The 13116-nt window shown below is 28.6% G+C and overlaps 1 protein-coding gene across 1 annotated transcript; it reads left to right on the forward strand.

Annotated features, from left to right (window-relative positions):
- The first annotated feature begins 5712 nt into the window (after positions 1-5712).
- Positions 5713-8714, forward strand: LOC147927427 (uncharacterized). The gene is made up of 6 exons (XM_087487454.1): positions 5713-5889; positions 5970-6091; positions 6323-6406; positions 6492-6613; positions 8368-8517; positions 8608-8714. Exons 1-6 carry the CDS (start codon positions 5713-5715, stop codon positions 8712-8714), a joined length of 762 nt encoding a protein of 253 aa, XP_087343580.1.
- The last annotated feature ends 4402 nt before the right edge of the window (positions 8715-13116 follow it).

Genomic DNA, 13116 nt, shown 5'->3' on the forward strand with positions numbered 1-13116 from the left:
GTTCTAATTATTTATATCCTCTTTCTGTAGTATTTGTATGGAACGCAAGTTCGAGCATTACCAAAGCCTTATGTATGTTTTTATTTCTTATATTATATTTATATATTTCTTTAATTATTGAAAGATTTCTATAAACAAATTATATTAATTCTTATGTTTCAGGTGAGTTAGTAGATGGACGTGATCTTAGTACTATGTTTCCGCAAAAGAGAACCAGGTATTTTATTTTTTGGTATACGTAATACATAATTTTTTATACCTTGATTATGTTAATTAAAATGCTCATGTTTATAATTGCAGGAAAGCCTCCGAAGATGCTGATATTAATGAAATATGTTTGGTAATTTGTATAGTAATTGATACTATCATCATTATTGTATTTTATTCACGTGTTTGTTGCTCTGATAAATGAACATAAATCAATAGGTAGAGGTGGCGAGGACTATTGAAGATTTTTGTTTGAATTCTGCATCATTGGAAACAGGTATGTTGTTTAATTTAGAAGTATTTTGAAAATTTTTAAAATTATTTCTAATGCTTTATCAAATAACAAATTGATGTTTTAAATTAAAACATAAATTAGGTGATTCTACCGATGATCGTGTTGTGAAAAACAGGTATTGTATACATTTAAATAAGAAATATAAACAAATTATATATATGTTTAAGGAAATCATATTAATATTTGAAATTATTGATTGTTGTTGCAGAAAAACTATGGATGGTGCTGATAATATCCCAACATTTTTGGTATATTCTTAAATAAATGAATTTGTTATTGTATAAAATTATCTTCTCTTTTTCTCGGATATAGTATCATTGGTTTGATTTATCAACAGATTAAAGATTCAAGCACAGCAATACAACGTCTTTCGGCTATTGCTCGGTAGTCGTTTATGTTAAAAACTCAAAATTACTCTAAAATTCTGTTTAAAACATGTTATAATGTTTGTTCTACATGCTTATGTTGGTATTATCACGGTAACAATTTGTGTTTAAAAGTCATTCTGATACTATTACTTTAATAAGAACATGATACTAGCGTTAATGATCGTTCTCTTTAATCCTAACCCTAAACTTTGGTGTTATATGCATGGAAGCTATTAATCGCAAAGAATCCAAGCCGTTTCGTTTCCATTTAGAATACACGGTAGTTTTCTAAATATATTATCATTATTTTATTCGATTAGATCTAATATATGTAATTGTAATTTTTGAAAACTTAGACTGCATATGAAAGAAGAAATGATTGGTGTCGTAGCAAATATTCTGGCGTGAAGAGAGAAGAAGAACAGAATTTAGAGTATAATAGGATGAATGTTCTGAGATCTTATAACTGTTGTTTTTTGGATATTTTTTTAGATGGATGAATATTTTATGAAATAAAAATATTTTGAAAGTTTAATTATATTGTTAATGAAAGATTGGTATTTTTAAATATTGATCAAAAATAAGATTCGTTGAATTTAATTATAATATATATTAGAAAGATTGGTATTTTTAAATATCGATCAAAAATAAGATTCGTCGAATATAATTATAATAAATATTAGATACAATCGAACGTATACTAAAGTGCTTGATGACATTGATATATATTATAATATATGTAATTGTATATGACATTAAAGACTCTGATGATGACATTGATGTTGGAGATCAGGACGATGATGATTTTAAGGAAGATTATATTTACAGTGATACAACAGATGAAGAAGAGCATGATACTGAGGAAGAAACTGATGATGATGGCGAATACCAATCAGATAACAGTGGTAACGATGATCAAGATGACGAAGATTATGTCCAAGATTTAGAAGAGGATGAAAAGGATGATGAGCTGCAAAGTTCTGAAGATAATCTTAAAATTAAAACAGGAGGAGAGGATATCTCAATTAACCACAAAATCTCATTTGATCTTCGTGATTTCAGGTAATTTATAATACACATATATATATATATTTATATATTATACATAAACATAATCTTTAGCCATTATTTAAAAACATACAATTTAAATTTTTAAATTTTAGTGGAACACTATTAAGGTGTGAATTATTCGAAAAAACGGCTGCGAAATTCTACGATGCTTTAAAATCATTCCAAGGTGAACGTTTGATTTGTGTTATTCGTTGGGGGTGTTATTGAAAATTTCCAAGGTAAACGATTAATTTAATTAAAATTATTGCATGTTTTTGTTGATCGGGTATTAACAGAATAAATACTTTTATAACTTTGCAGGAAAAAGAACTATATCTTCTACGGTTTGTACGCGAATATTACTCAATCCTCGCAATACTGAGGTTGCGAAAATGATGGAATTGTAAGAATATCATCCTTGTTAAAGCTATAAAATATATGAAAACGAATTTCGTTTATAATCTTCTTTCATGCTCTACTTAAATGAATTATAGGAGATCGAGGAAGAGGACTCGCGGATAGAAGACTGACTTCCTCATTTTTAATGGATTTCTAGGGATTTTATGGGATTATTGTTATTTTTTATTTAATTAGTAGTTGGATTTTTAAAAAATCCTGCTTTGGTATAAAAATGTAAGTTTTAATTTATTTACATATAACGAGTTAAATAATTTATTTACATATAACGAATTAAGGTTTAATAATCTTTAATTTTATCTTTAAACAAAAATATAAAAATTAACTACAAATAAATTACTATCCAATGAAGACTTTTAGGTTTCCAATGAAGTTTCAACAAAAATCTTGACAAAAAAAACATGGCCCAATGCATGATAATTAAAAGATGTAAGCATGCAAGTTGAAAAAAAAGGAAGGCATGCAATTTGAAAATTTAGAGTTTCAACCGTACAGATTATTTTATTAAAAATAAAGTATTCTGAAAATACGAAAACATTGATCATTCATATCGAACAGATACTCATGCAGCTTTCCCTGTGTAGAGCACGGGTTTTAATACAATCCACACAAATTTTTAACTGTAATTGTATTAATCTTATCTTTTTTTGTCTATGAATATTTGAAGTACAACAATTTGTAACTTCTCTCCGAAACTTTTACTTGCTTCTAAATACAAAAAAAAAAAAAAATACACATTGGGATGGTGCTGTACTTGAAAGATCTGAATCCTACTTTACGTAACCCTAAAGTTGTTGTGAAAATACTTTGAGAATGGCCACCGCATTTTATTGAAGGACAGCCTTTTTATCAAAGTTTGATTTTGGTAGACGAAAGGGTAAAATTTCTTCCTCATCCTATTTCGCCGTTTTTGCAAATATCAAACGAGATATTCAACAAAATAAATCAATGGAATGCTATATTATCTTTATATTTTAGGGAACTAGGATTGATACGGAACTTTATGTAGACTGTTACTATGGAAAGCTCAATGAAGGAGAATGGTACGAGATTTCTGGATTTATTGTGATTGAAGGTCAACAATCATTCCGAAATTCAAACCATCCGTTTGAGATCCTGATCCAGAACAAAACAAAAATGGTTCCAATAAATCCCCGAAGTATTGACAATTTTATTCTTATGTATGATGCACCGAGAATTCATAATGCGACGCCTGGCGAGAAGAATTGTTGTGTAGGTAAGTTATTATACTCAAATCATGTTCATACGTCCATCCTTATTTATACAATTTTTTTACATTAGAATTATATTTCATATTAGATGTCTTAGGAATGGTGGTAAATGTAAACGAGCCGCAGATGATTGATTTCCTCGATCATCAAAATGGCTACATTTCAGAGAATGAAGTTGTGACCTTCACTATCCTTGAACACAAGTGAGATATTTAAAAAAACTTTCTATAACATTGTAAATACATACAAAATTTATTTTAAATATTTTTTGATTAAATTATATACAATCATTTTTATTTTCTGAAAGTGGCCAAGAGATTGAATGTGTAGCTGTTGGTTCGGTTTGTACTACATTTCTTGCGGATCGGAATAAAATTATTTCTTCGCCTACCTATACTGATCAACCAATAATGTGTACTCTTCTGTTTTGGAGGATCTCTGTTTACGAAGGTACTGATCAATGTTTAGTCTCATATACTACTCAAAATATCATTGTACTTAAATTCTACTTTGCTAGGTATGCAATGTTTGATGTCTCAATTGCGATGCTCAAAGGTCATTCTTGAAGATGAAGTTGATGGAATTAATACTGGCGATATGCTGTGATTTCATTAATTTAATAAATTGAAAAAAATGGTATAAACAAAATCATGTGGGAAGTTTAATCCTTAATTGTTTAATTTTTACAGACGCTGGCTAGACGTTGATTCCAGTGATGAAGACAATGAAGACGAAGATTGATTTTGTCATTTGAGCAGCAATCTGTAGTTTTCTTGAAACTTTGGGCAAGAATTTACGGTTATTTTTATTTAATTATGTTTTGGAAAGATTATTAAAAATTCTATTAAGTATTTTACAAAAATAAAATATCTTTATTTACAAGTAGTCTCACCTGATTTGTAATTAAACTTAAATCTAAATTTTGACATAGAGAATCAAAGGTTTTTCTTGGTTAACCTATATGGGTCTGGCCTTAATAGACGCCAATTTGAGAACCTTCGCGACTCTTAGAACTAATATTTAAGCATTCTACGTCTTTATATAATTATATCGTGACCTTTTGTTTCCCCCTGTCAAGAAACAGAGAGAAAATAAAACTTATTATCATCCATATCCTTGTGGTAAGATCCCAAACGATATTAAATTAAATTTTTCGTCTCAGCAGTTCTTACTTTGTAAGTTTAAAGATTTTTATAACTTTTTTCAGAATTCTAGATGGAAGGTGAAAGTTCTAGGAAACGGAAAGAGCCCATGTCAGATTTCGGATGGGAAGATGGAGCAATCGACATGGTTAAACAAGCGTTCCGCAAATCGAGAGACGTGGTTCTAAAGGAAACGACGAAACATTTCACTGCGATTATTGATATGTTGAAAGAGTATATCAACAAAAAGGAAGAATCTGTTGGCTTAAACTATCAGCTTGAAACAATCGATGCTCAGATCTCGCTAATAAACGATATCTTGGAGGGGCAAATCGACTTGGTTGAAGAGCAAAACAGGCTAGAAGATGTTAGGGTTGTTATTGAGAAAGATGAACAAGAATGTGTTGTTCCTAATATTGATTGGGATAAACTTCGTGTTCCCTTTATTAGTGGTTAACAATGTTAAAAAATTTATCTTAATCGTTTGCTGTTCTTGATTTTAAAAATTTTATTTTCTGACATAAAATTTAATCGATGCTTTATTTTATTATTCTTAAACCCGATAATTCGTTTATGCGATAATATAAAATAACCTAAATACAAAATCTAGAATTAGTTTAAAGTTATTCTCATAAATTTTAAATAAACATAATTTAGTTTTGGACTTTAATATTTTCCATAAATTTTCATGTTATATATTTCCTATATTCATTGAATGAGATATTTATACAAATATTTAAAACTTTAAAAAATTGTAAGTTTCTTAAAAGATTATGTAAATATTAAAAGTTTAAGTAAATATAAAAATATATTGGTGATCACTGAAAATGAATATTTACCATCGAATTTATCTAATGATAAGGAATATTGAGTTTTGACAATATCGTAAATGTATAATTTCCAAAAAAAGGATAATGTATATATATAATTTCGATAACAACTTTATAAAATCGAGATCGTAGGTTTAGTGTTACAATAAGATTTTTTTCTCTTTTATAAACATGGCAAGCCTTCTGTTCGATACTCTTATAAAAAAAGGAAAGAGAGACTATTTTTACGATGTGGCTGACCTAAACCCTTTTATTCATGAGTGGACAATTAACGTCAAAATACTGAGGAAGTTTGAGGTTTCGCATCCTAATTTCAAATCATCAGACTTGATTGTAGTTGATGATAAGGTAATTTAACACTGTGTAATCCCGTTTGAAATTTTTTTTTTTTAAAAGTATGTTGCTTATAAATTTTTTTAATAATGTAGGGTAAAAAAATTCAAGTGATGATGCGTCCTCCTTATCGTGACATCTTTCTAAACGATCTGGAAGAAGGGAACTGGATAACGTTATCAAGTTTTTCACTAACCATTGTTGATGGGGTTTTAAAGTTAACTGAGCATCATTTTATGATACATTGGGGAGACAAGACATGGTTTGAAAAAATTCATCATTTGTCTTCCAAGCAGTTTTTTTCTTTCGTATCATTTAATGATATCAAAAGAGGGGAATTAGACCCGGATTATTGTGTAGGTGAGATTTAAATAACTATATAAATTTTTTAAAAAATACCTGTTATATAATTTCTAATGGAATTTTTATGAACATACATTATTGGAAGAGTGTACACTATTGGAAATCGTTTTGATGAAAGTCCTCCATATAAAGAATGGGATGAGTTGTACGTCGTTTTGGAAAATATTGAGTAAGTCGTTCTATTATCGAATTTTGATTTAATAGTACAATCGTATTCATTAATGTCTCTAATTGTACACAACATATAATTGTAGGTTTGAACGATTATCATGTCGTTTACCAAAAGACTACGCAAATGACTTTTTCAATAACTGGATACATTGTGATTTTGATATCATATGTGTGTTACGTTTTGCCAAACTTGAAACTATCAAAGGTTTGAATTATTTATACACGTTAAAATTTTTATTGTTTATAATAAAATTATGTTAATAAATTAATTATTGTTATTATAGATACATGGATGGCAACAACAGTTCACAATTGTACAATGGTCATGATCAATCCTAGATGTTCTCAAGTCACGCAGATGTTTGAGGATTTTGCCTTAATGAAGAACTGATATTTAGAATTTTAAAATGTGTAGTTTAAATATCATAAATATTTATGATATTTTAGCTTGGATTTAATTTTAATATTCGAAAATTACGACATTATTTTTTTTTGGTAGTTATCATATATATATATATATATATATTTTTTTTTTGAGTAATTCTAAGAGATATTAATATTAATAGATTAATTGACATAAATTTTGGTTGCATATAATTTTAGTAATTTGAAATTAACCAAAATAATTATAAAATATTGACGTAAATTTTGATTGCATCTAATTTTAGTAATTTGGAATTAACCAAAATAATTATAATATTATATTATGATCGAATCAATTAAATATTATGTTTTAAATTTATTAAAAAATTATATATACTAACTATTAATTATGGGTAATTATATTGAAAATTATAAAAATAATTTATAATATTAATATGAATTTTAATCTATTTGACTTAATGTTTGCAATCAGAATCCAAAATAAATACATATATATATATATATATATATATATATAAATTTGATTTTTTAATTATATCGAAATCTTTGTGATGATATAATAATTTAGAATGTAAGTTTCTAAAAAATATTGAATAGTTATACAAAACGGAAATTATGCAAAAATATCGGAAACATAATGATAATGATGATTCATTAGTTAATGATAACTTTACAAATACCATTAAAGTTTTGACGATGATAAATATTATGTATATTTGACAATATCTTTAGATGTAAAAATTCCAAACAGAACTCCGTATTATGAATATATAAATACGTTTTAATGACCGAATGTATACTTTTTTTTCAAAGGTTTTCCAAACAAAAATATGGCTAATCTTTTATCCAATGCTATTAAAAAAAGGTTCGGGAAGAGAGACTATTTTTATGAAGTGAACGACTTAAACCCCTTTGTTCATGAGTGGAAAATTAACGTAAAAATACTGAGGAAATTTGAGTGCCGTCATCCTCTTTTCAAATCAACAGACTTAATCGTAGTCGATGAGAAGGTAAATTTACATTATATTGAGTTTAATAAAAATTAATTAAATTTTATTTCATGTACTTATGTATAACGTTTACCTAGGGTACGAAAATCCATGTATTGATGGGTTCACCTTATCGTGACATCTTTCTAAACGATTTGGAAGAAGGTGAATGGATAATGTTATCAAGTTTCTCATTAAGCAATGTTGATGGTGGTTTTAGGCCAACTGACCATCATTTTAGAATACATTGGAGAGATGGTACATGGTTTAAGAAAATCCTTCCTTTGACTTCAGATCAATTTTTCTCTTTTGTATCATTCAGTGATATTAAAAGTGGATATTTTGATGCTGAATATTGTGTAGGTAAGGGTAATATTTTGTTCTTATATTATAAGTTAATTTTGAAGTGTTTGATTAGTTTAACTATTGGCAAAATAATCGTAGATCTTATCGGAAGAGTCTTTAGTGTTGGAAATAACTTGGAACAAGGTCCACCTTACAAAGAATGGAATGAGTTATTTGTTGTTCTTGAAAATATTGAGTAAGTTTTTCAAAATTATTAAACTTTATATTAATTTTTTCGAAGATGTCAAAAGGTACTCAATGATGATAATTTGCAGGGATGATCGTTTCTCATGTCGTTTACCAAAGGACTATGCGAACGGCTTCTATGATAATTGGATACATCGTGTCAATGATATTTTCATATGTGTAATACGTTTTGCCAAACTCGAAAGTAATAAAGGTTTGAATCATTTCTTGCTGATATATTTATAATTGCTTCCTTTATAAAAAGATAACTAATTATAAAATTTTATTAATGTAGATACATGGATGGCTACCACGGTGCACAATTGTACCAGTGTCATGATCAATCCTCCATGTCCTCAAGTCACACAGATGTTGGATGCCTTTGCTGATATGAAAATTTGAATTTAATTTTTAAGTGTATGACTTTAATATTTTATATTTACAAAAACAAAAATGATACTTTAAACGCCTATGATAATGTGATTGGATTTTAAATTGATTTAAAATATGATTCAATTATATATAATTCATAACTCGAAATTTTTATTATGTTAATTCCCTTTTGTATTCAAAATAGTCGTCCCCTCTAATATCTACATATTCATGAACCTTTCAATTTTTTAGTTAAAAGGTGTGAGTAGTAACATCCCTTCAAGTCGATACATTTTATGCAACTATTAACACCTTATAAATTCTTAGAGACGAGTTTTAAGACTTAAAACTAAACTATTGTCTTTTCAACTTCTACATATCACTCTCTTTCGAAACTTCTCTCTAACTCAAATACTTTTGTTTTTATAAGACAAAAAAAAATGTCAAGATTTGTGATGCTCGACAACTTGTGTCCTTGGACAATGGGATGGAAAATTCGTGTCAAGGTTTTCCGTTCGTGGAGAGTGAGAGATCGTTCGAATGATGTGTCGACAGAGTTAATCTTGGTAGACGAAAAGGTATGTTATACAGATTTATTTTGTTGTTTCTTCATATGTATTTGTGGGTCTAAAAAACTTGGATAATCATATTCTGAATTAGGGTACATTTGGACATACAACCATCCCGGCATCACTCAATGGTGTTCCGGAATTTAATTTGACGGAGGATCGATCTTATGTCATAGAGAAGTTCGAAGTCAAGAATGACAGTGAAAAGATTCAGAAAACTAAAATCGGTTATCGGATCTTCTTCACAGAAAAAACTATTATCAGTTTTGCAAGAGATCCGATCACTTGCAAATCTTTTAATAATCTAGATTTTAAACGTGTTTATGATAATGCGTTTCATGGAAGATGGCCTTACGGTAAGTTATACTTTATAATGGATTGTTTTATAAAACATTTATTTGTTTTTAAAATACATATTAATCGTTTTATGGCAGTTAACTTGATAGGATGCATCACCAATATGGGTGAAATCAAGAGTTTCAAAAAAGAAGATGATGCCTATCGTTGGAGCTTGATTGATCGCTACATAAAATTCACTATCGAGTCGATTGAGTAAGTTTTTATATGAGTGAAAATATTTTTAAAATACTGTTTTAAATACTTGATAAAAAAATACGTTGGTTGACCTTATTTATATGAACAAAATGTTTTCCAAAGGGGATATGTACTTGACTGCTTCGCAACAGGAGTCTATGCCAACCATATGTACAAAACTTTCAAATTGCGTAACAGGAAGAGGGTCTGTCTGTTCAAGATGTGGAAACCACTAAGATTTCAAGGTGAAAACATTTGATTAAAGAATATTAATTTAGGATTTCAATATAGTTTATTATGATCATGAATAATTTATTTTGTTTATAATCGGTGATGCTAGATGATAATGTTATCTTAACCAACGGTGATGGATGCTCGGACATTATCGAGGACCCAAAGAGTGAAGAATTTGCAGACTTCATGTTCATGTAAGTCAGAGACTTACTTTGGATCATCTTTCGATTATATATTTTAAAAATGTGTGGATATATCTGACTATCTTAAAATATGTAGGTACAATTACGTTGATCATGGTGAATCAAGAATCAAAGATTTGGATGGTAACGACTATAGGTTCTATATGGATCTAAGGTAATAAACAAACCTAACTTAATTTGTTTAATGATTAATTGATATGAACAATACTGATTAACATTTATCCTTCTGCAAATTACAGTGATACACTTGACTCCCATATTCATCTTGCTGTTCAGGACTCCTTTGAGAAACATCGAAATCCTTATTGATAACTATGTTCAGATCCGTACTTCGATGTTCTGTATTTTGATATATTATTGATAAACACATTTGTTAATTTGTTTTTGAAGTTTTATTAGAATTTAATATATTAATTAAAATATCATTTTCGCGAATTATTTATAAATTTAGAGATTTGAGTAATTTAGAAATTTGAAGACCATTAATATTAATTATAATATAATGATTAAATTAAATATCGACATATGGTAATTTACAACTGCTTGATGATTTTCATTAAATCTTTAGGAGTTAAAAAACTGTTAAATTTTATTTTATGAATAATGATATCAAGAATATCGAGAATATTCATAAATGATATGTTAACATTCCTCATCATTATCGTTTAAACAAAATAAAGTAAGTCAATATTCTAAAAAAAAAAATATCAAGTCGGTTGTATAACATCTCTATAAATATTGATCCGCTAATGTGTTTAAGGGTCGTATGCACAACTCAATATGACTTCTAAAAAGATGAACGTTCGTCCTTTTGTTTAGTTAGGCAATCTCAATCCTGCTTTAGACCATCAAAAGATAAGAGTCCGTATCATAAGATTTTGGAAGTCATTCAAGTCCCTTCAGATGGTCTTCGTTGATAGTGATGTAAGTTCTAATTTAAAATTCGTCATGTTTCTTTGAATTATCTATGAAATTTTTAGTGATTCTGCGTAATAGAATTTTAACTTCAAATCGTTATATATAGGGTACAAGGATACATGCATCTATTGAAGATGGTTTGGTCAGCAGGTTTCAAAACCAACTCGCTGTCGGCGAGTCTAAAATAGTCGATACATTCAGCTTAGTGGATTATGATAGTAGTTATAAGACAAGTTCTTTGGGATTTAAAATCGTGTTTTATAGAACCATTGTTGTGAAACCATGTGATGAATTCTCAGTTCGTGTTCCAGAAAAATATTTTCAGGCTTTTACTTCTATTTTAGCTGGAGAATTAGATAAGAATGTATTGTTTGGTGAGTTGTTAACTTCGTTTTTAAAAGTTAGATTTTCGTGAAAAAAAAATATATATTAATTCAATTTTTTTTTTTTTGTAGATGTAATCGGCCAGATCGTAAGTGTCGGAAATCTTGATAGCATCAAAACGAAAGGGAAGGATAATGTCAAGTTGAGCTTCGATTCGATTTGCAAGATTTAACGTATGAAACTTTCGTAAATATTTTTGAAAATAAATTTAATTTAAAATAAAATAACTAAATTTTGTTTTTATTTTATGCATTCGTAATATAGCGGAACCCGGATAAGTTGCACAGTGTGGGGTGATCTTGCAAAGGATTTTGATACACAAATAAAAGAACATCAAGATACTGTTGTCGTTTGTGTAATACGATTTGCATGCCTAAAGGAATGGAAAGGTAATATCTTACTTTCGGGAAAAAAGAAAAAAAAAAACTTATAGCTTAATTATGATTGTCAAATCTAACGTTGCCAATTAATTCCATGTTACAAGTAATTATAGTATTTCCAATGCGTTCAACTCTACCGATATTCTGCTAAATCCAGTTATGTCTGAAGTAGACGCGTTTCGAAATAAGTAACTATATATATATATGTATATATATGAATATATATATCCCTTCCATATTATTCTGCAAGACATGTTTTATTCATATACATATTCTTATTATTAGCATAATTATATAGGTTACCTACTGATGCTGTTGATTTAATACAACTTGATGATGACCCAAGCCCTCAGAAACCAAAAGTGATATTATATGAGGAGTTTTTAATTGTGAATGAAAAGAGTACTATGGACCAAATCGTTTATGCACTTGAGCTAATGTTTCTAACGTAAAAATTGATATCGTGAACCTTAATTTTTTCATGAAATATCAATGGGAGAATAAATGTTTGATTAATTCTTTACAGGCGCGAACATGTGTGACAATCGCGATAATTCACTCTGTTGGAGTGTTGCCTAAATGGTATTATATTGCCTGTAAAGTTTGTAATAAGAAGGTGCAGCCATATCTTCCAGAATCTCAAGCTGGAAAGGAATTACTCTATAGTTGTGGAGTTTGTGATTATGATGTTATGGAAGTTGATTACAAGTAAGTTTCAATTAGTCTCTTAAATTTTTATAATAATTGTGGATTATAACTATACGCACATTTAACTATACGCAAATGGGAACAACATGTTGCAAGTCCTTCCTGTGCCAGTGAACCAGTATTGTGTCTGCTTACATTTTGGAGAATCTCTGTCTTTGAAGGTATTAAGCACTATATAAGCATTTGTTTTAGATAAGCCAATATATCAAATTTAAGATTTGGAACTTACTTATTTTAAAAAAAGGTCGGCGTTGTCTAATGTCTCAAATAAGATGTTCTAAACTTTTACTTGGTAACGAAGCAAGAGCGTTCACTACAGATCCGGCACTGTAAGTTCGTAAATTTCCTATACTATGACGGATTATTAATTTGGAGTCATTACTATAAGTTGTTTTAGCTCTTATGTTCCTTTATCTTTCGTAGACTTTGTTTTCATGATACATCAGACGATGAGGATTATAACGGCTCAAAATAAGATGAGAGTGATTCTAATGATTCGATG

The sequence above is a fragment of the Camelina sativa genome, chromosome 15 (genome assembly GCF_030686135.1).
Source record: "Camelina sativa cultivar CO46 ecotype springtype chromosome 15, ASM3068613v1".
Lineage (NCBI taxonomy): Eukaryota > Viridiplantae > Streptophyta > Magnoliopsida > Brassicales > Brassicaceae > Camelina > Camelina sativa.

Excerpts from the sequence above, each read along its gene's own strand:
- LOC147927427 (XM_087487454.1), top strand. The coding sequence starts at position 5,713 with ATGGCAAGCCTTCTGTTCGATACTCTTATAAAAAAAGGAAAGAGAGAC. Across the intron at positions 6,092-6,322 it reads ATTGTTGATGGGGTTTTAAA|AGTGTACACTATTGGAAATC; the intron begins GTTAACTGAGCA and ends CATTATTGGAAG. Across the intron at positions 8,518-8,607 it reads ACGTTTTGCCAAACTCGAAA|ATACATGGATGGCTACCACG; the intron begins GTAATAAAGGTT and ends TTATTAATGTAG.